The 21,342-nt window shown below is 34.6% G+C and overlaps 1 protein-coding gene across 1 annotated transcript in view; it reads right to left on the reverse strand.

Annotated features, from left to right (window-relative positions):
• The window catches only part of EYS (eyes shut homolog), a 1,642,163-nt gene that overhangs the window by 681,980 nt on the left and 938,841 nt on the right, over positions 1-21,342 (reverse strand). The window contains exons 25-26 of the mRNA XM_029223300.1: positions 17,189-17,379; positions 12,863-12,954 (exon numbers count right to left, since the gene is read on the reverse strand). Coding sequence (XP_029079133.1) covers positions 12,863-12,954; positions 17,189-17,379 — 283 coding nt within the window. The remainder of the gene's footprint in view (positions 1-12,862; positions 12,955-17,188; positions 17,380-21,342) is intronic.

A 21,342-nucleotide genomic window follows, 5' to 3' on the forward strand; every position in this document is an offset into this window, starting at 1 on the left:
TAGCATAAATTTGGGCAAATCATTAGCATAGTGTTTCTTCACAGGAGCACGATAATTAGTTACCACAGAAATAAACTTGTCAGACAGGATTATCGAGGAATTAACATTTCAACTGTTCCTAGAATTTTTCTGCTACTGAATCTATGGATGCAGCCCTAATATATTCACTCCTAATGGTATGTGGTGATCAATGAGGCTTTAACAATTAAAGCTACCTGCAAGGTCACTTAGAGAGTGAGCCAAAGCAGCAGGTAACTTACAACTTTAAGGAAAGCCAACGTGGGGAGAGATTCATGTGTACAACATAAATGATATACGTACCATATCACGCCGTGTGGGCTCTAGGAAATGAACTGTGGAGACCCTTTCGGCTGTGTGCCTCACTGCTTAGTTAGAATACTACTTTAAAACTTAACTTTGCTATTGTTATATTGATTTCACTTGAAGCCTGCTATCTTTAATTTCTTCTGGTTATAAAAAAGACCATACTAGAAAAAGATATTTGATGATCCTTTTCAATAAAGTTTGAAGACAACAGAAAAATTTTACATACTTTAAAACTGATAATACACAACTAAAGAAAGCAAGTACAGTTGTCCCTCAGTGTCCAAAGGGGTTGGTTCCAGGCCCTCACCCCATACCAAAATCCACGGATGCTCAAGTCCCTTACAGTAAATGGCATTGTATAGCCATCCCTCTGTATCCGCAGGTTTCGCAGCCATGGATTTGGAAGGCCGACTGTAAGGATTTGGTTTTTGATTCTGAATTCATTCCAATGAATATACAATGACAATTCACATTAAAGCAAAGCATTAGTTATGCTTTGGAACTCCTTTCCACAAAATCACTTTCCATTATTAGAAGCAACTTTAGAAATAATATTTAAAGAAATAAATCATTTTCAACTTGTGAAAGGATTCCAAAATATTTGTGAAAGGAGCTGGATTGTGTCAATTTTCAGAAATAACAATGATGATTATTCTAAACGTTTTTCAAAAGTGACTTCACCTTCCACCGCACAAGTGACCCCCAACATTTAACTTTTCTGACATTGATTTGGTAAGTTAATTATACTGTGGTGGTCTACTTAAAAAAAAAAATCAGAAATGTAAAGATTTAAATTCAGTGTATCATGTATTTAGCATTTCAAAATGCACCAAATTGAATCATAGTTTTTCAGGTTTTTAACGAGAATTAAAATTCATCATTCAACAATTGTCTTCAGTATTGCAAGTTTCTCTTAATAAGACAACCCTAATCTTTATTTTTACATTTACACTTAAATATTTAACAGGTTTTGCAGAATCATGACTGGCATAACCTTGTTTTATCTATTTTGGCAAGACCTTTCTTTAGTCTCCGTATTCGTTTATGTAATGTTAAAGTTATGAACTATCCACTTTCAGTTTGTTTTCAGTTATGTTTATATTAGCACAGGAGACAGAGTTCACTTCTTGGCAAGGTGAGAGGAAAATGAGGCAAGCCAGAAAGACATGCTGTGAGTCAAGCAATTAAGTAGCAGGAAAATTCAAGTAGTCGGAATTTTCAACTTTCACTTACATCAGAGTGTCTTTCTTACAGGGGAAAGCACAAATCAGCATCTAAATCAAGGCAGATATCAGGGCAAATTAAAGAACATGGGTAATAAATGGTCACCTGTTAAAATGTGTATTTATGCTTTGCTAGCCTTTGTTCCCATAGATAATTGTGCCTCTAAAGAACCATGCGTTTGGCTGGCTCAGTAGTTGTCACTGAATTGTCAGGATTCATCCATCACTTCTTACCTACTAAGAGCATGCATTTGGATGCTCTACTTTATGATCTTGTCTATTTCTAGCCTATAATATTATCTTGTTTAAAAAGTTGCTCAAAAATATATTCTGAAATCATTTTTTTCCTAAAAAAGGACTCAGGCTTTTGTCTTTTGTGTACTGTGAGTTTTTATATCCTGGATGTGTGGTAAGAATACCTGCACATGATAGCTTCCCCATAAATGCACGTGTATGTAGCTGCCAGATGCTGCTGAGGATAATGTCTGCACTTTCTGCGGATGATCCCACCTAAGATATTCCCAACCTCGGCTGCATAGTTTCAGCCTTAATTTCCATGGAGTAATGACTAATGCCTTGTTTAAGGAAAAAACATACTAACAGAAACTCTGATGTTTAATGCATATATTAAGTACAAATGAAACTAGCTCTGGGTTCTTCTGCTTTCACTAAAAATATGAACAATAGTAAGTAACTTTTTCTGAGATAAATTTCAGTAATTTTGTAATAGCCAATATTTTTCAGATATTCAAGTAATATGATAGGAAATGTCCTACCTTTAAATGGTTAATTATCTTAACTTGTGTTTTAAAAGAGTTTCTAAAAGATAATTGAAAATTTATTGGAGTATTTGTATAAGTTGAGTTACACATGATAACTTTTAAAATGCTTAATTACTAATTGGATTAACTGACCAATGCAGATTACACTTTAAAATTCAGTTTCCAAATTTAAATGACAAAATTTCACTCCTTTTCACTATATTTTGTGTTGAATAAATATATGCCATTGGGGAAATGGAAAGAAAAGTAAGTTTATGTTACAGGGAAGTTTTCCTGGATCTGTAAATATCGTTTTAGAAGCAGAATCAATTATTCATTATTTTGTACAAGTTGAAGTAAAATCATTATTCCACTGGCATGTTTTTCTTAACACTACTCGCAGTGGTTAATGAAAAGGTTAATGAATAATGTGCATATTTCATTAGAGAAAAAAAATCTTTATTTATTGGAAAGCGGTTAAATGGCTTATTTCTTTCCTTTGTTTTTTTAACATCTTTATTGGAGTACAGTTGCTTTCCAATGTTGTGTTAGTTTCTGCTGTATAACAAAGTGAATCAGCTATATGTATACATATATCCCCATATCCCCTCTCTCTTGCATCTCCCTCCCACCCTCCTTATCCCACCCCAGTAGGTGGTCACAAAGCACAAAGCTGATCTCCCTGTGCTATGCGGCTGCTTCCCACTAGCTATCTGTTTTACATTTGGTAGTGTATATATGTCCATGCCACTCTCTCACTTTGTCCCAGTTTACCCTTCCCCCTCCCCGTGTCCTCAAGTCCATTCTCTACGTCTGTGTCTTTATTCCTGTCCTGCCCCTAGTTTCATCAGAACCATTTTCTGTTTAAGATTCCATATATATGTGTTAGCATATGGTATTTGTTTATCTCTTTCTGACTTACTTCACTCTGTATGACAGACTCTAGGTCCATCCAACTCACTACAAATAACTGAATTTTGTTTCTTTTTATGGCTGAGTAATATTCCATTGTATATATGTGCCACATCTTCTTTATCCATTCATCTGTTGATGGACAGTTAGGTTGCTTCCATGTCCTGGCTATTGTAAAGAGAGCTGCATATTGTAAATGAACATTTTGGTACATGACTCTTTTTGAAATATGGTTTTCTTAGGGTATACGCCCAGTAGTGGGATTGCTGGGTCATATGGTAGTTCTATTTTTAGTTTTTTAAGGACCCTCCATACTGTTCTCCATAGTGGCTGTACCAATTTACATTCCTGCTAACAGTGCAAGAGGGTTGCCTCTTCTCTACACCCTCACCAGAATTTATTAGATTTCTTGATGATGGCCATTCTGACTGGTGCGAGGTGATACCTCACTGTAGTTTGATTTGCATTCCTCTGATGATTAGTGATATTGGGCATACTTTCATGAGTTTGTTAGCAAACTGTATATCTTCTTTGGAGAAATGTCTGTTTAGGTCTTCTACCCATTTTTGGATTAGGTTGTTTGTTTTTTTTTGATATTGAAGTACATGAGCTGTTTGTATATTTTGGAGATTGATCTTTGTCACTTGCTTCATTTGCAAATATTTTCTCCCATTCTGAGGGTTGTCCTTTCATCTTGTATATGGCTTCCTTTGCTGTGCAAAAGCTTTTAAGTTTCATTAGGTCCCATTTGTTTATTTCTGTTTTTATTTCCATTTCTCTAGGGGGTGGGTCAAAAAAGATCTTGCTGTGATTTATGTCATAGAGTGTTCTGCCTATGTTTTCTTCTAAGAGTTTTATAGTGTCTAGCCTTACATTTAGGTCTTTAATCCATTTCGAGTTTATTTTTGTTTATGGTGTTAGGAAGTGTTTTTTTCTGATCTGATTTTTATGATTTCTTTCCTTCTGCTAAGTTTGGGTTTCTTTTGTTCTTCTTTCTCTAATTGCTTTAGGTGTAAGTTTAGGTTGTTTATTTGAGATTTTTCTTGTCTCTTTAGGTAGGATTATACTGTTGTCAACTTCCCTCTTAGAACTGCTTTTGCTGCACCCCATAGGTTTTTGGTCATCTTGCTTTCATTGTCATTTGTTTCTAGGTATTTTTTCATTTCCTCTTTGATTTCTTCAGTGATCTCTTGGTTATTAAGTAGTGCATTATTTAGCCTCCTTGTGTTTGTAATTTTTACAGATCTTTTCCTGTAATTGATATCTAGTTTCATAGCATTGTGGTTGGGAAAGATACTTGAAACGATTTCAATTTTCTTAAATTTACCAAGGCTTGATTTGTGACTCAAGATATTATCTATCCTGGAGAATGTTCCATGACCCCTTGATAAGAAAGTGTATTCTGTTGTTTTTGGATGGAATGTCCTATAAATATCAATTAAGTCCATCTTGTTTAATGTGTCATTTAAAACTTGTGTTTCCTTATTTAGTTTCATTTTGGATGATCTGTCCATTGGTGAAAATGGGGTGTTAAAGTCCACTACTATGATTATGTTACTGTCAATTTCCCCTTTTATGGCTGTTAGCACTTACCTTATGTATTGAGGTACTCCTATGTTGGGTGCATAAATATTTACAATTGTTATATCTTCTTCTTGGATTGATCCCTTGATCATTATGTAGTGTCCTTCTTTGTCTCTTGTAATAGTCTTTATTTTAAAGTCTATTTTGTCTGATATGAGAATTGCTACTCCAGCTTTCCTTTGTTTTCCATTTGCATGGAATATGGTTTTGCATCCCCTCACTTTCAGTCTGTATGTGTCTCTAGGTCTGAAGTGGGTCTCTTGTAGACAGCATATATATGGATCTTGTTTTTGTATCCATTCAGCCAATCTGTGTCTTTTGGTGGGAACATTTAGTCCACTTACATTTAAGGTAATTATTGATATGTATGGTCCTATTCCCATCTTCTTAATTGTTTTGGGTTCGTTATTGTAGGTCTTTTCCTTCTCTTGTGTTTCCTGCCTAGAGAAGTTCCTTTAGCAGTTGTTGTAAAGCTGGTTTGGTGGTGCTGAACTCTCTCAGCTTTTGTTTGTCTTTAAAGGTTTTAATTTTTCCATCAAATCTGAATGAGATCCTTGCTGGGTAGAGTAATCTTGGTGGTAGGTTTTTCTCCTTCATCACTTTAAATACGTCCTGCCAGTCCTTTCTGGCTTGCAGTTTCTGAAAGATCAGCAGTTAACCTTTTGAGGATTCCCTTGTATGTTACTTGTTGTTTTTCCTGTGCTGCTTTTAATATTTTTTCTTTGTATTTAATTTTGATAGCTTGATTAATATGTGTCTTGGCGTGTTTCTACTTGGATTTATCCTGTATGGGACTCTCTGTGCTTCCTGGACTTGATTGACTATTTCCTTTCCCATATTAGGGAAGTTTTCAACTATAATCTCTTCAAATATTTTCTCAGACCCTATCTTTTTCTCTTCCTCTTCTGGATCCCATATAATTTGAATGTTGGTGGCTTTAATGTTGTCCCAGAGGTCTCTGAGGCAGTCCTCAATTCTTTTCATTCTTTTTTCTTTATTCTGCTTTGAGGTAGTTATTTCCACTATTTTGTCTTCCAGGTCACTTATCCATTCTTCTGCCTCAGTTATTCTGCTACTGATTCCTTCTAGAGAATTTTTAATTTCATTTATTGTGTTGTTCATCATTGTTTGTTTGCTCTTTAGTTCTTCTAGGTCCTTGTTAAATGCCTCATGTATTTTCTCCATTCTATTTCCAAGATTTTGATCATCTTTACTATCATTACTCTGAATTCTTTTTCAGGTAGACTGCCTATTTCCTCTTCATTTGTTTAGTCTGGTGGGTTTTTACCTTGTTCCTTCACCTGCTGCATATTTCTCCGTCTTCTCATTTTGTTTAACTTACTGTGTTTGGGGTCTCCTATTCGCAGGCTGCAGGTTCGTAGTTCCCGTTGTTTTTGGTGTCTGCCCCCAGTGGGTGATTTAGTGTCTTGTGTAGGCTTCCTTGTGGAGGGGATTTGTGCCTGTGTTCTGGTGGATCAGGCTGGATCTTTTCTTTCTGGTGGGCAGGGTCATGTCCGGCGGTGTGTTTTGGTGTGTCTGTGAACTTAGTATGATTTTAGGCTGCCTCTCTGCTAATGGGTGGGGTTGTGTTCCTGTCTCGTTAGTTGTTTGGCATGGGGTGTCCTGCACTGGAACTTGCTGGCTGTTGGGTAGAGCTAGGTCTTAGCGCTGAGACAGAGATCTCTGGGAGAGCCCTTGTCAGTTCATATTATGATTATGTGGGGTCGGGAGGTCTCTGGTGGTCCAATGTCCTGAACTCAGCTCTCCCAGTTCAGAGGCTCAGGCCTGACACCAGGCTGGAGCGCCAAGACCCTGTCAGCCACACAGCCGGTTCCTTGGGAATTCTGAGACCTTAATTCAGAACTGCCTTCAACTACGGGGTTTTTGAAGCCAAACTGTCTGAGAGGCCTGGGATCAGCCAGAAGCTGGCATCTCTTCAGATGTGGGAGCCTCTCTCTTTCCTTTTCTATCTCACTGATTTTCCTGCCATCTGAGCCAAAGCACTCCTGCCTTGGTTGACACATGTCTAGTCCTTGTCTTTATTATTAATACCTTCAAAGCAGAAAACTTTGATGCTTGCTGTGGTTATAATGTTCCAATTATCTTTATATATATGTTATATGTGTATGTGTATATATAAGTGTTTATATATATACACACAATGTCTTTGTTTATATATATATACATATTTATATATACAATAAGTTATTTCTTTCAAACTGCTCTGTGTTTTGAATGCACAGTCTGCTGCATTTTTATATTATTTTCTACCACTCAAACAGATAAGAAGTTCAAGGTTTACAGTATGAAGATGAAATAATTTATCATTCCTAAGCATTGTGTACCCATACTTTAGGCAAGACAGTTATCTGTTGGGATAATTTAAGTCATAGAAAGACAGTGGAATGAAGCAATTGTTTACAACAGGTAATATGATATTGTAGACATTTTTTGTGCAGTTATAATAACTTAATAAGTAAAAAGTATATACATTAATTTCTATTTTATTTGTATAAGCAATCCGGTAATCCACTCAGAGCCAAGATTAAAAGAAATATAAATTCTGTAGTTGAAATTTAACTATTAAGTATTATAAACTTTTTTTGTCTTTATTGCTAAAGATAGACAGTTATCTTATTTCCCCTTTTAGAAATATTTCTCATCTTGTCTAGTACACATTGTTTTAGCTCATTTCTCTTCTTCCTGGATTCAAAGCTAGAAAAGCTTTCCCAGCTCCTTTTGCCATTAGGTGTGTTCATATGACAAAGTTCTAGCCAACAGAATGCCAACGAAAATGAGACATGCCACCTCCATGCCTGCTTTCCCCTACCAGTAAACCATCTATCCATTCTCTGCCATGCTGACTGGAGGAGACTCATGTTTTCAGCCAAAAACACATTTGAACTAGCATAAATTGAATAAGGTTGAATAAATGAGCTCTTTATAAAGATGTGGTTGGGGGTAGAACCACAAGCGATAATATAGTATTCCTGGGCCACAACATAGCCACTCTGATACCACTTCTGTGTCTAAAGGCCACCAGAAAGAAAGGAGTCATCAGTACTTGGAGGAGCGCCATCAGCCAGGAGCTGATACCTTCACAGGAGGGACTGAGCCAGCCCCTGGGACACCATACAAAGGTCAAGGGATTATAGATCATGATGCCACTTGCTTGTCTCTTGAATTTCTTTCCAGTGTTCCCCATTGATGGAACCACATAGGAAGCAAGAAGACAAGAAAGCTTGTATTTTTTTGCTAGGGCTGCCTCAGCAAAATATCATAGACTGGATGGCTTAAACAAATGAAATTTATTGTCTCACATTTGTGCAGGCTAGAAGTCCAAGATCAAGGTGTCAGCAGTGTTGGTTCCTTCTGAGGGCTACGAGAGAAAGATGTGTTCCAAGTCCTTCTCCTTGGCTTGTAGATGACCGCCTTCTCCTCTCTTTATACTGTCTTCCCTCTGTGCATGTCTCTCTCTGTGTCCTAATTTCCCTCTTTTATAAGGACACTGGTCATATGGGATTAAGGCTCACCCTAATGACCTCAGATTAACTTGATTACCTCTTTAAAGACGCTATCTTCAAATAAGGTCACATTCTGAGATACTGGAGATTAGCACTTCAATGCAAACCTTTGGAGACACAATTGAACCCATGACTGAGCCCACTGATATAATCTACAGAGCACCTCATCCTTAAGCGTACCAAGGTGTTCAAGAGTGGGGTGACAAATGCTTACCTATTTGTGTTTGTTTTTCTTCTTCATGTACTATGTGCTGTGGTTTTGCAGCCTAACATCACTACTTGGTTTCATTTGTACTTTCCCTTTCATTAAAAGATGAACAACAGCTTTAGCTAATATCTCAGTAAAACAGGTTTAGTACATGTACTTTTAGTACCTTTACTATACCAGTGTGCATTTCACCTGATTTAAGCACTCCATATTTTCCTTCCTGCTTTTGTTAGGTTAAATAATCACACGTTTCTTTTTTAAAAGTATCGTGCTCCTGTGCAGAAATCCTGTCTTTCCTTTTTCCAAAAATAATGAGCTTTTCAAGTTACTTTTTCACAAAGAGTATATGTTTCAGTCTTTCTGAGACAGCCTTTCTTCATAGGCAGTGCACAGCCTTGCTGTTTTTCCCCCACTATTCCACTAGAGCATGGGAGGAAGGATACTTCTCCTATATTCATATGCAATGGAACGTCATCATCCAACAGAAACAAGATGAGAGTGTAGAGTTGGGAGTGAAATGTGTGCATACAATTAGCTTTACTTTAAAGGTATGTTAATGGTCAAAAAATTATGGCCACAGGGACTTCCCTAGTGGTCCAGTGGTTAAGACTCACTTCCAATGCAGGGGACGCAGGTTTGATCCCTGGTCAGGGAAATAAGATCCCACATGCTGCGCGGCATGTCCAGGAAAAAAAAAAGAATAACGTGCACGCAGAATATAATTTTTTTTAAATTATAGCCACAGCATTCCTGAATTGATTTAAACAAAATTGAAATTTTCTTTTTCCCTTTTACTTCTAAGTATGTTTTAAAGGTGTAGAAAACTAAAATTAATGGAGCTCCACTTTTGTTCTTTATAGATGATAAACATAAGAAAAATGAATATTTCTATAAATTTTCCATTATTTCAAACAAACCCAGGACCTGTGAAGAAATATTTCTGAATTTAGATAACTTAGACCAGATATAGACAGGTTGTCACTACTTTTTCATAAAAATAAAAAACAATAGTGTGTGTAAATTGCAAAAAACAAATTGTAGTTATATAACTTTAAGGAAAGTGATTTGTTTTTCCTGTTAAATATCCTTAAAAGTGACATGTGCTGAGGATAGAGAAAAAATAAGTACCCCTGAGATGTAATGTTTTTCTTTTAAAAAACACTTTAAAGAGTATGTAGTCACTTTTAAAACACAGACTGGACATGCTATAGTAGAAAAATTTAAGAGATCTGGGTTCTCACCTTGCCCTCGCACTGACTAGCACCATGTGATCTTGAGAAAGTTGCTTACTTTCTATGATCCTCAGCTTTGAAATGTGCAAAATGAGTGTTATGGACTCATAACAAATTCATATGTTGAAGTCCTAACCCTCAGTACTTCAGAATGTGACTGTTTGAAGGTAGGGTTTTTAAAGAGATAAGAAGTTAAAATGAAACAATTAGGTGGGCTCTAATCCCTCATGACTAATGTCTTTATAAGAGGAGGAAATTAGAACACAGACACACAGAGGATATGGTGCAAAGATACAGGGAGATAACAGTCATATACAAGCCAAGTGAGAGGCGTCAGAAGAAACCAACCCTGCCAGTATCTTTTAAAAAAATTTTATTGATGTATAGTTCATTCAAAATGTTGTGTTAATTTCTGCTCTACTGCAAAGTTATACACAAACACACATATATGTACACATATATATATATATACATTCTTTTTAAAAATTTTTTTTATTATGTTTTATCACAGGATACTGAATATGGTTCCCTGTGCTATACAGTAGGACCTTGTTGTTTATCCATCCTATATATAATAGTTTGCACGTGCTAATCCCAAACGCCCAATCCATCCCTCCCCCAAACCCCTCCCCCTTGGCAGCCACAGGTCTGTTCTCTATGTCTGTGAGTCTGTTTCTGTTTTGTAGATAGGTTCATTTGTGTCATATTTTAGATTCTGCATTTACGTGATATATGGTATTTGTCTTTCTCTTTATGATTTACTTCACTTAGTATGATAATCTCTAGTTGCAGCCATGTTTCTGCAAGTCCTGCCGATATCTTGATCTCAGAATTCCAGCCTCCAGAGCTGTGAGAAAGTAAATTTATGTAATTTAAGTCCCCCAGTCTGTGATGCTTAGTTAGTTATGTATCTGTAAAGCATCCGGCATATGGTGGTTGTTTAATGCTTACTAATTAATATTGTTCTTGCTGCTTGAAGGCTTTTTTGCAGGGCACATCATTCACATTTATTTATTTATTTATTTATTTGCGTTACGCGGGCCTCTCACTGTTGCGACCTCTCTCGTTGCGGAGCACAGGCTCCAGACACGCAGGCTCAGTGGCCATGGCTCACGGGCCCAGTCGCTCCATGGCATGTGGGATCTTCCCGGACCGGGGCACAAACCCGCGTCCCCTGCATCGGCAGGCAGACTCTCAACCACTGCGCCACCAGGGAAGCCCAGGTCACATCATTTATAATTCTTATCTTTATCTTATCTTGAACATGCAGCAGTTCTTTCAGGGTAGAAGAGAAGAGATCAAATTACACTACGTTTCTACAACGTGGGTCATTGTACCCATGACTTAAAACATATTCAGACGTTTTTGAGTAGCCTTGGAATTGTGCCCTTTTCAAGCTGTTTTTTTTTCTGTATTTAACCTCTATATCTCCTAGTTCTACATCTGGGAAATGATAGTAAAACTATAATAAAATGTTAATTCATAAACAACAAGGTCCTACTGTATAGCACAGGGAACTATATTCAATATATAATAATAAACTACATAATGGAAAATGATATGAAAAAGAATCTATATATATGTATAAAAGAATCACTGTGCTGTATACCTGAAACATTGTAAATCAACTATACTTCAATAAAAAATGAAAGAAACTATAATAAAAGTTAATAATTAAATTGTTCTTAGAGATGAATAAATTCGTGTATGTAATAGAATTACGACTTGACACATAATTGGTGTTTAATAAACTGTAACTATGATTACCGTGTTCTCAATTTATTTTTTAACCCTTTTTCAACACTCCCCAAGTTAGAACAGCATCGTCTGGTGCACTCTCTGTCTCTCCCACCATTTCTCACCTGTCTTTGTTTCCTTTGAAGGGTCCAAATATGTCTTTTGTTATACAATTCTCACTGCTACCCCAATGTTCATAGACCACCATCCGTCCAGATGGTGGTACACTCTGCCTTGGGAAACTATCACCTTGGCTAGGATGGCATTTTCCAAAGTGCATTGCCCTCAGCATTGATTATTCAAGAGGTTAAAATGCTGAAGAAAAACATTAAAGTGTCCTGTGACCATGTCTTGAGTTAAGCAAAGAAAGCGACACTTTATTAAATTAGGATCTCAGGAGTCTTAAAATGCACACGTACATTTTGAGTGTCAGGGAAGGTATATGTGATGTAACCTTTCCACAATTTAGTTGATAATAAATTGTTTTTTCATTAATTTTCCCTAAGAGTCTGGATTCTAGACAATAGGATTTGGGTAGTTCTGGCTGAAAGAGGGTAGACTTCCTTAAAACTTCTCCTTTTACTTCTTTCCCAGTCTCTGTTTTTTTGCCTCTTTGCTTTCTTCTTTTTTTGGCTTTAAACAGTTAATTATTTTTACCAGATAATAACCTATTGCCATAACCAAATAACTTACTTTAGTCTACATACTGGATAAGGATGATGGTGTGTGTTTCAAAATATCACTTATTTAGAAAAAATGGTGGAGGGAGGCAAAACACATAATATATACTAGGTATTAAAAATTAGACCTTACTAAAAATAAAAAAAATGCAAATTAGGGGGAAATGTCAATTTCACTTAATAGATTGGCAAAATTATATCTGATGTTGGTGAGGATTTGGGGGTAAAGTCAACTTCAAATGCAGCTTTTAGGAATATAATAATATATATTCATTACTCTATATTAATTGTGGTATAATGGATCATTTTACTTTTCTTCTTTATGTTTTTTTGAATGTTCCACATTTTCTATAGTGAATATATTTGACTCTGTTTATCAAAAGAAATACCAGTTTGTTTTCACAACTCCTCTAAGTGGAAAACATTGTGAGGATTTCAGGGCTTCTTTTTATAAATCTGCTTATTCCTTGATAATATAGTTCCTATAACATGCTTTCCCCAGTACTGTTTTAGGACATATAGAAAAGACAGAATGGTTTGATGAACATTAATTTACATACAAGAATATGTGAATATTAATCAGGAGAGCCTCCACTTTAAAGTGCAAGAACAATACCCAGAGAAATAGTCTTTGCTGCATATGAGATGAAGTGGAAATAAAAAGTGTATCTTACCTGATAAGCAGTGTATACTTTCGTCCATCATCCACTTTAATAGTAGTGTTAATGCTTTTCAATTTTGCTTCACCAGCACAGAAAAAGTGGTACTACGGGGAAAAAAATTTTTTCCTCAAACAGTTTTTCAGTGTGAAATTAACATCTTATTTTTGTATTGAACATTACAATTTACCAGTAATATTTTATTGTGCTGGAGAGATAAGAAGTCTGAAAATTAAAGTGACAGCTCAAGGTGTGCAACTAATAAGTGCTAGAATAAAAACACATAAATGCATACATATTATATATATACACATAAACCATACACATGTACACATACATACACGCACGCACACACAAACACACACTTCTGGTTTCTCTTGTATTCTGGGGAGCCTGGTTGAGAAAGGCAGCTTCTTCAGCTAGCTGGGAGTGAGTGTTAATAGGCAATTTTCCTTAGATAATAGTAACTGAGCAATGCAAACACTAGTGTATACCATCTAGACAATGATGTTAACGTCACACAAGGGAAACAAAGATTATGAAAGTTAATCATTCATCCTAAACTTCCAGAGGATTGAAGGGGACTATGGCCATTTGTGGGATTATTGCTAATTGGACCAACTGAGTTATGGTTTTAAAAGGAGCAAATCATGTCTATAGTAGATATGTTTGGCCAGACACCCCTGGGAATTCCATGAATGGGCTGCAGTGCCTACATCTTCTCAACAGCATGTTCCTGAAAGTATATCAGTCATATTGTGGCCATTCTTTCACGGAAAGGGCCTTTATAGTCTTTAGCATATCTATTAGAGATCTGTAAGTCACATATAAGTTAAAGAAACACAGTTGCATAGTGTTTCATAACTCCTATGCATCTAGCTACATTAAATTGATATGTCAATATCTTCCCACATGTAATCCAAAGGTAAACATAATGCTATATATCTTAACTTTTTATATTTGGTCATCTCAAAAAGGTTCCTTTCCTTTATAAAATCATCTACTGAGGGCTCACTTTAAGAACTATGTTAAACAGCACTGAGATTTTCAAAAACAAATATATCTACATGTACTTTACCAGAAAATCAGTTGCATGACCTTTGGCTGTACATTCTTCTCAAGCCATGTGTAACTAAGTAAAAGGCCACATTTGTCTATTGCATTTTTATGCTGTGTCTAGTATGCAATCAAGGTGACCAGATTTAATATTTAATATTTTTGGCAGCATGGATAATAATTTACCTATTTCTTATGTACATCACTAGGAGATCTATGTTGTTAGTTAAAATAGTTATTTAGGTTTAAATGATAATTTACTGGCCAACAATGTGTGTGTATTGGGGGTGGTAATCTCCTTGTTTTGTTCAAATATATCAGAAAATTATTTTTCAGGTACAGCTAAGACTTATTAATTCCTATCTTCAGGGATGTAAAAGTTAAACATTTAAAAATATTTAATGGATGATTTTATTAATTGTATAGAATTTTTTCTTTTATTATAAATAGCTCCTCTATGATATATATAAAACAATAGCTACTGTGATTGTTACTCTGTACCATGGATTTTTAAAGTAATTTATAGGTTTCACCTAATTGCTTTCTTACAAAACAAAAAACAAGAAAAACAAAAATCTGTGAAGTAGGTACTACCCTTTTATTACCTTCTTTATTCAGAGGTGGAAACTGAGGGGGAGTGATCTGCTCCAGTCAGGGAGGCACAGTGATTCATGAAACAGCTAATAAGTGAAGGGACTGACATTTGAGTCCCAACATGGATGTATCTGCTTACCTCCTTGTTATTAGAAAGAGCCAATGAAATAATTTTAAACATTAATTTTGATACATTTATCTTTGAAACTTAAATTTCCTAAAAAAACATTTGACTAACAATTCTGCATTTCTAGAATTTGAATAGGTCTTAAATTATGATCACTGGAAGAGTTCAACCATAATATGTCTTTTGTGAAAATTGTAATGTAAATACATTCCCCATATGATTATACTTTTAAAATGAATGAGGAAATTGGAGCATAGTCTCGAAAAATCATAGCAGATTAAGGAAAATCTTAAAATCACAAAGATAGGATAGCACTGAAATTTCCTTTAAATCATTACAATGATGGGTGTGGAAAGAACATGGATTTTGGACTGACACAATGGAGTAACAATTCCTGATCTACCATCTTTGAAAGAGTTCAAAGAGCATGTGTAATACCGAACATGCTGAGAACCTCCACTGGCCTGCGAAGTCTTTGAGAAAAAGAAATAGAAATACAGAGAGAAATACCTACTCCTCATATTGGATTAATATGTCCCAGGCTTTCTTCTGTGAGTTTATATGCCTTTACTTACTCACCCATTGTATTACACTAACTTCACAATATTTATCCACTTACTAATTTAAACCTCACACCTACATTTACTACCCTCTTTCATGAGTGAGTAAACTCCAGCGCAGACAGCTTAAACTTTGCAAGACCTCAAAACCCCTAAATGGCCAAGCTGATGTTCCAACTCTAACATTCTTGCTCTAGAGTCCATGATCTTAATATATTTTCTTAAGTTGGAGCCCAACACGTAATTGCAATCCAAGAAATTATAGTAATTATTACAGAGTATCAATATATATGTTTTCTTTGTCATAAAACCTAAAAGAAAGAAATTCTACACCTCTCTTCACCCATTACGGTTTTATAATTCCTAAATGTCTTAGTTCAACTAATTTGAATTTTTTTTTATCCACTTGAAAGTGAAAGAAATCTCTGTTCTCCATTATTTCATACATATTTTCACCGATAATTCTACAAGTCTCTGGTGTGGTTCATCATGTCTCTGGAGACATCCACTGTGGTGAGAGGGGCTGGCTGAGCTGTGAGCTGAGTTAGGAGTAGAAAAATGTGCTGGACGTGACCAGGGCTCAATATTATGTGTGCTTTATAGTTCCTTATATTTGGTCTCTTAATGTTTTCTGCATATTATAAGACTAACGGAAATTTCTGGTCTTAGTCGAGGAAAATGCTGTAGAGCAGTGATCAGCAAACCTTATCTTAAAGGGTCAGACTGACGTTTGATGGCTCATCATAGTATTCTATTCATTACATAATTCTATTTTCTTGTCCCATTTTCACCTGTTATTATTATCTGTAATCAATTTGAAGCAATATGAGAACAAAGTGTGTTTTATTTACCATTGAATCCTCACAAACTGGCACTGTCACTGGGGATGGATAAATGTTCAATGAATGAGTGAAAAAATGGATGAATGAATAAAGATAATGCTACCACTACTAATTTGCTACATCTGGTTGACATTTGTTTATATCATTTTACTAAATTATGTATATGTGTTATATTACTTAAGAAAGATGAGTATTTAAAGAAAATCAAACTTGTACAACTTGGCTTATTGAAATTAGAAGGTGTACCTCACACTTTTATGGAAATTCATATCATATTTAAATAACATCTAAAAGAAATGATAGGCAAAAATACTGTTGTCATGTTTCATATACTAGACTGTGTTGAGTTAATTACCTTATTGCAGTGATGACTTCCTTAATCTGAGTATTTAGAACAGGAATATGAGGTGATTTGATAAGGTAGAATGGTCTTGGGAAAAGAGCATGCATTTTCAATTCATCATTGGCTTCAAAATTTAGCTGTGTAATTTTGGACTTTTAAAGGAAGATTGTTATAAAGACTGGCAAGTTTTAAGTGAGCAGTCTCAAATTTTTGATATCTGAATCTCTTTGCACTCTGAAAATTTATTGAGGGCCCCAAAGAGTTTTGTGTAATGGGTTATATCTATCAATATGTATAATACTAAAATTAAAACAGACTTTTAAAACACAAAAACATATAAGTATACATTACACTAGTGATCAGAGGGATGACATCGCATCATGAAGCTTCTGGAAAACTATGTACACTTATGAAAATGAGTACGAAAAAGACAAATAACATCTTAGTGTTATTATAAAGAGAGTGTTCCCCTTAAAGATCCTTTGAAAGAAACCTGGGGTTTCCCAGGGGTTCCCAGGTCACGTCTGCCATTAAAGTTATAAAAAATTGCAGCAATTATAATTGAGAAATTGGGAAATATAATTGTGGAAGAAAAGTTGAAAATATAGAGAAAAGGAGAATGAAAGCTATTTAAAGCATATACTATTTTGATATATAAATAGTGTAAACCAAATAGGAAGAAATTACGAAAAACAGGACACACAGCCTGGTGATGAGTATAAAAGACATAATTAAGGTTAAATTTTATATTGATAATAACCACTAAAGTGGTGAATCATAACAACTTCATAAAATTTATGTTAAATAACTTTGACTTACCTTTAAAGTACCATTTTCAATAAATAATTGAATAAAAAGTCCATCTCCTGAATCTAAGTCTTGTTTGATGTAGAGCAGGAGTCCATAGGCGTTGGAGGTCTGAAATTCTAGGGAGATGTTATTTTGTGGATTTAAAAACACATTCCGAAATTCTAGATAGGAATCTCCGTAATAACAAACACAACTGATATCTGTGGGGTCAGAAAGAAAATACAATTTATGTTGGAAGTAAATGTTCAATGGTCGGATATCACATTATAACATTAGCATAATGTTTTCTGAAATGGCTCTGACCTGACTCTTTTCTACCTATGACGAGCTTGGGCACCTATTTTCTTTGCCATTGTCACAGTGGTTTGACATAATTTATATGTACTGGGGGCATCATGATCAAATTTCATTGGAGGGTAGGGATGTCTAGATCTTCAAGTATTCTTACCTAGATTTTATGTTACAGGTCACCAGAAATAGGAACATTTTCTAAAGACATCCTTATTCACTGTATATATAAGATGTTGGTACAAAATTTTGATTTGTGTCATTGTTAATTTGATTGGTGGTGTTTGAGGGCTGACAAAGTGTATTGGCAAATAAAGGAATTGCCACCTTTTTGTAGCAATGCTATATTATCTCAGCGTCTTAAAAAACATCTTTCTCTTTGTTTTACTTTTGCTTTCTGAATGATTATGTTTTAATTAGCCTTATTCTTTCAAGTAAAATACAAAGTCATTTTGAGAAAAATACTTCGACAATTTAATTTCTTAAATTTATAAATATATGATTAATGAAACCTAGTTATCTTATTTCTCTAAGTTAATTATATCATTATTAAAAGTTACTTTTCTTTGATAAATACTTGATTGATCCTTGCTGATTGATGATATTCCTGTAACCATGAATTTGAATCTCTCTCCTTTCTGTCCTCCTTCTGTGACACACATACACATATACAAACTCTCATTTAAAACTTCCAAATTGTTTATTCTTTCACAATTAATATTGATAGAAGAGATTATTCATGAAACAATGTGAGATTTACTTTACTGCCCATCATAGGATAACACTCTTCATAAAATCTGTATTTTAAAACTTAAACACGGTTTACAATTTGTGCAGAGTATTTTTCTTATTTTAAGATTTCAATAAAGCTTTAGAAATACTCATTGTGTAAATTTTCAAACTTGTAAAAAGCTCTAAGGAAATAATCAGCTAAACCTCAAAGAAAAATATTTCCTTTTAAGTAGAAATAAGAAGGTTCAAAATACTGACAGAAAACATTTGTGCTTTGTAGACATAAAAACATATATATATTTTTTTAATCAAGGAATTCATTAGAAAGTTGCTTAAAGATTGAAAATATTAACAATGCTTTCAATTTTGGCTTTTGAATTGTTTTAGTTGTTATGTTATATAGACAAGTATTTTTTCCTTGTAGAATTTTAATGATGATGTTGAAGGCAAAACATTAAATAATTTGAAAAATTTCATCCATTTATTTGAATGAATTGTGAATGGAGACAAATATCTGTTATATTTAAAGTTCAAAATGTAAAAAAGCATAATACATTTTAGAAAAAGACTAACATTACAACATGGATGTACTCAACATTGGTGAAATAAAGAAAACACTATGTATCTTTAAAATGGTTCAGAGAGAAATATATTTTCCAACAGTAGCTAACTCAAAATTTATTTTAATTTCATTATTTTAAGATACATATTTTTTTGGACTAACTTTTTAAAAATTAAGTGGCTTTGCCATCATGTGATTAGTGCTCTGTAATAAAAGCCCACACATGCACTCGGTTGTAAGCTACATGAGGTCAAGAGCCATATATGTTTGGTTCAGCATTCTATCCCAAGTGCTTGGTTTTCTTAAACATGTAAAAACACTATCTCTTATGGAAAATATAATTAATTTTGTTTAAATGTGGTTGGAAAATTACATTTTTTTATGTTTGAATTTAAAAAAATCAGGAAATATTTTGCATAGAGTATTCAACCATATTTGTACTGTTTCCTATTCAAATGCATGAATACAGATTTTATTTTACATCTCCCTTAGTGAAAATCTTAATCTATTAAAAAGAGTGGTGGTGGGAATTACAGAATGGTTTTGTGAAGAAAAGATATGTATAGAGACTATATTCAGTAATGATGGGCTATAATTCCATACATCTTTCATTATATAGAACTAAATTACAAGTTCCTGAATTTTGGTTTTCATTTTTTTCAAATAGAAGAATTGTTATCTGAATTGTATGCCCTCATTTTATAATTATACCTCTGAATGAGGTTATATGCTTTTGGTGTAACTAACCAGAAAGCCCAGTTCAATGTAGCTTCAGCAACAAAGAAATTTAATGGCTTATGTAAAAAGAAGCTCAAGGATAGGACAGGCTTCCAGATGGATGCTTATGTATGTAGAGGCTCAGCTGCGTCCTCATAAAAGAGCTGGATTTCTTCTGTCTCTGTTCTTCTACTCACATGGCAAGCTTTAATCTAAGGCTTGCTTTTCTCCTGATTCTAATATGGTGGCCAGTGGTAGCTTAAGTGACATACCTATTTATTTGTGCCCCCAGTCATTCAGCTTTCAAAAGAGGAAGGAAGAACTTTCCCAAGTGTAGAATGAACCTCTCCTAGCAGTTGACTGGCTAGAACTGGGTCACACATGGAGCCCTCCACTGGAGATGAGGATTGGGCCAGTTCCCACTGAGACATCGGGGTAGGGTTCACCGCAGATGAAGTTGGTATCCCAGTACTTCCCAGATTCATACTTTGTTTCCTGGTTATTAGCAGATCAAAGACTTGAAGTGCAAATCACATGTCCAAGCCAGAGACCTTAACTTTCATCTCCAACTTCCTGCCTCTGCTTCTCCTTCTGAGACATAGTTCTTACCTTCATTTCTAACCGTGCATATTGAGTATACAAATGAGTCTAGTCACTAAAAAATTTATGTGAAATTTGGTTGATGCTGGGTGGGCAGTTGAAATTTTTGACACAAAACTATTTGAATTTCCAGTGCACAGTAACCCATAGCCAGCTCCAATGCATTTAGATAAAGAAAACTTCAAAGCTGTTTCAGTGAAAAATCAGAAGCCAGTAACCCTGCCTTCCCCCATAGCACAAAGAAGTGTTTTAAATAGATTAGAAGAATAATAGGATAAATATATTTTAGAAGAAATGGCAAATATAGCTTCTGAGGCGTAAATACATATTTAAATTAGAACAAACAAAATACAACTAATGTGTATAATATTCTTCTTTGATAAATTATAAACAATTACTCCAACAGCACATTTTCCTTTAATAAAATAAATACATAAAAAAAGTAAGTAATTCTTAGCTGAGTCTTTTTCTTTTGGTTTTATGGTATAGCATATCACATTTCAAAGAATGGAGTCTTTTTTGCGGTTAGTGTACTATATGTAAGATTAAACATGTAAGTTGGAAATTTATGAGAGAATAACTGAATACCAGGCTCTCCTACAATATTAATAGTTTGATAATGACTCTATAAAGACTGGACACTTTAAAAAGGATGTATATTATTTAACCCTATTTCTAGTAGATTATTGTCAACATCAGTGTAATCCATGAATAATCACTCAAACTCAAAGAAACATTCATAGCAAACTATGTATTTCTCTCTGGAGTATGTATCACTAACTAAATGTTAAGAAATAATTTGCAACTGAAAATGCAAAATGATCCTTTATTATTTCATGTGTCTTGGAGGTAATATCTAGGAAAAAAATAGTGGACATTTGTGATATGTGGGTGTGTGTGTGCAAATTTTTCTGTTAAAGGAAGTTTCAGTTTGAGAAAAGATTATATGTATCACATAAATATAATTCATATAGGAAGGTGTACTTAGTTTGTTAAGAAGCCTGTGTTCAGTCTTGATTCTACCAGTGAGCAGATCACAACCACATTATCAGCTGCAGAAATACCATGTGACTTGGTTTTGTTAATTTCCATTTTTTCTAGAAAGAGGAGCTTGGATTTTACCAGTACAAAAAACTCTCCATGTTTAATACTATATAGTTCCACATTCTCTAAATTGTGTTTAATTCACCTTAAAATCCAAATTTATGTAGTCCATTTAAATTCATCTCAATTAGCTTAATATCTACAAATAAAGCAGGAGAAA

The sequence above is a fragment of the Monodon monoceros genome, unplaced genomic scaffold (assembly GCF_005190385.1).
Source record: "Monodon monoceros isolate NGI ecotype Baffin Bay Population unplaced genomic scaffold, NGI_Narwhal_1 Super_Scaffold_15, whole genome shotgun sequence".
Lineage (NCBI taxonomy): Eukaryota > Metazoa > Chordata > Mammalia > Artiodactyla > Monodontidae > Monodon > Monodon monoceros.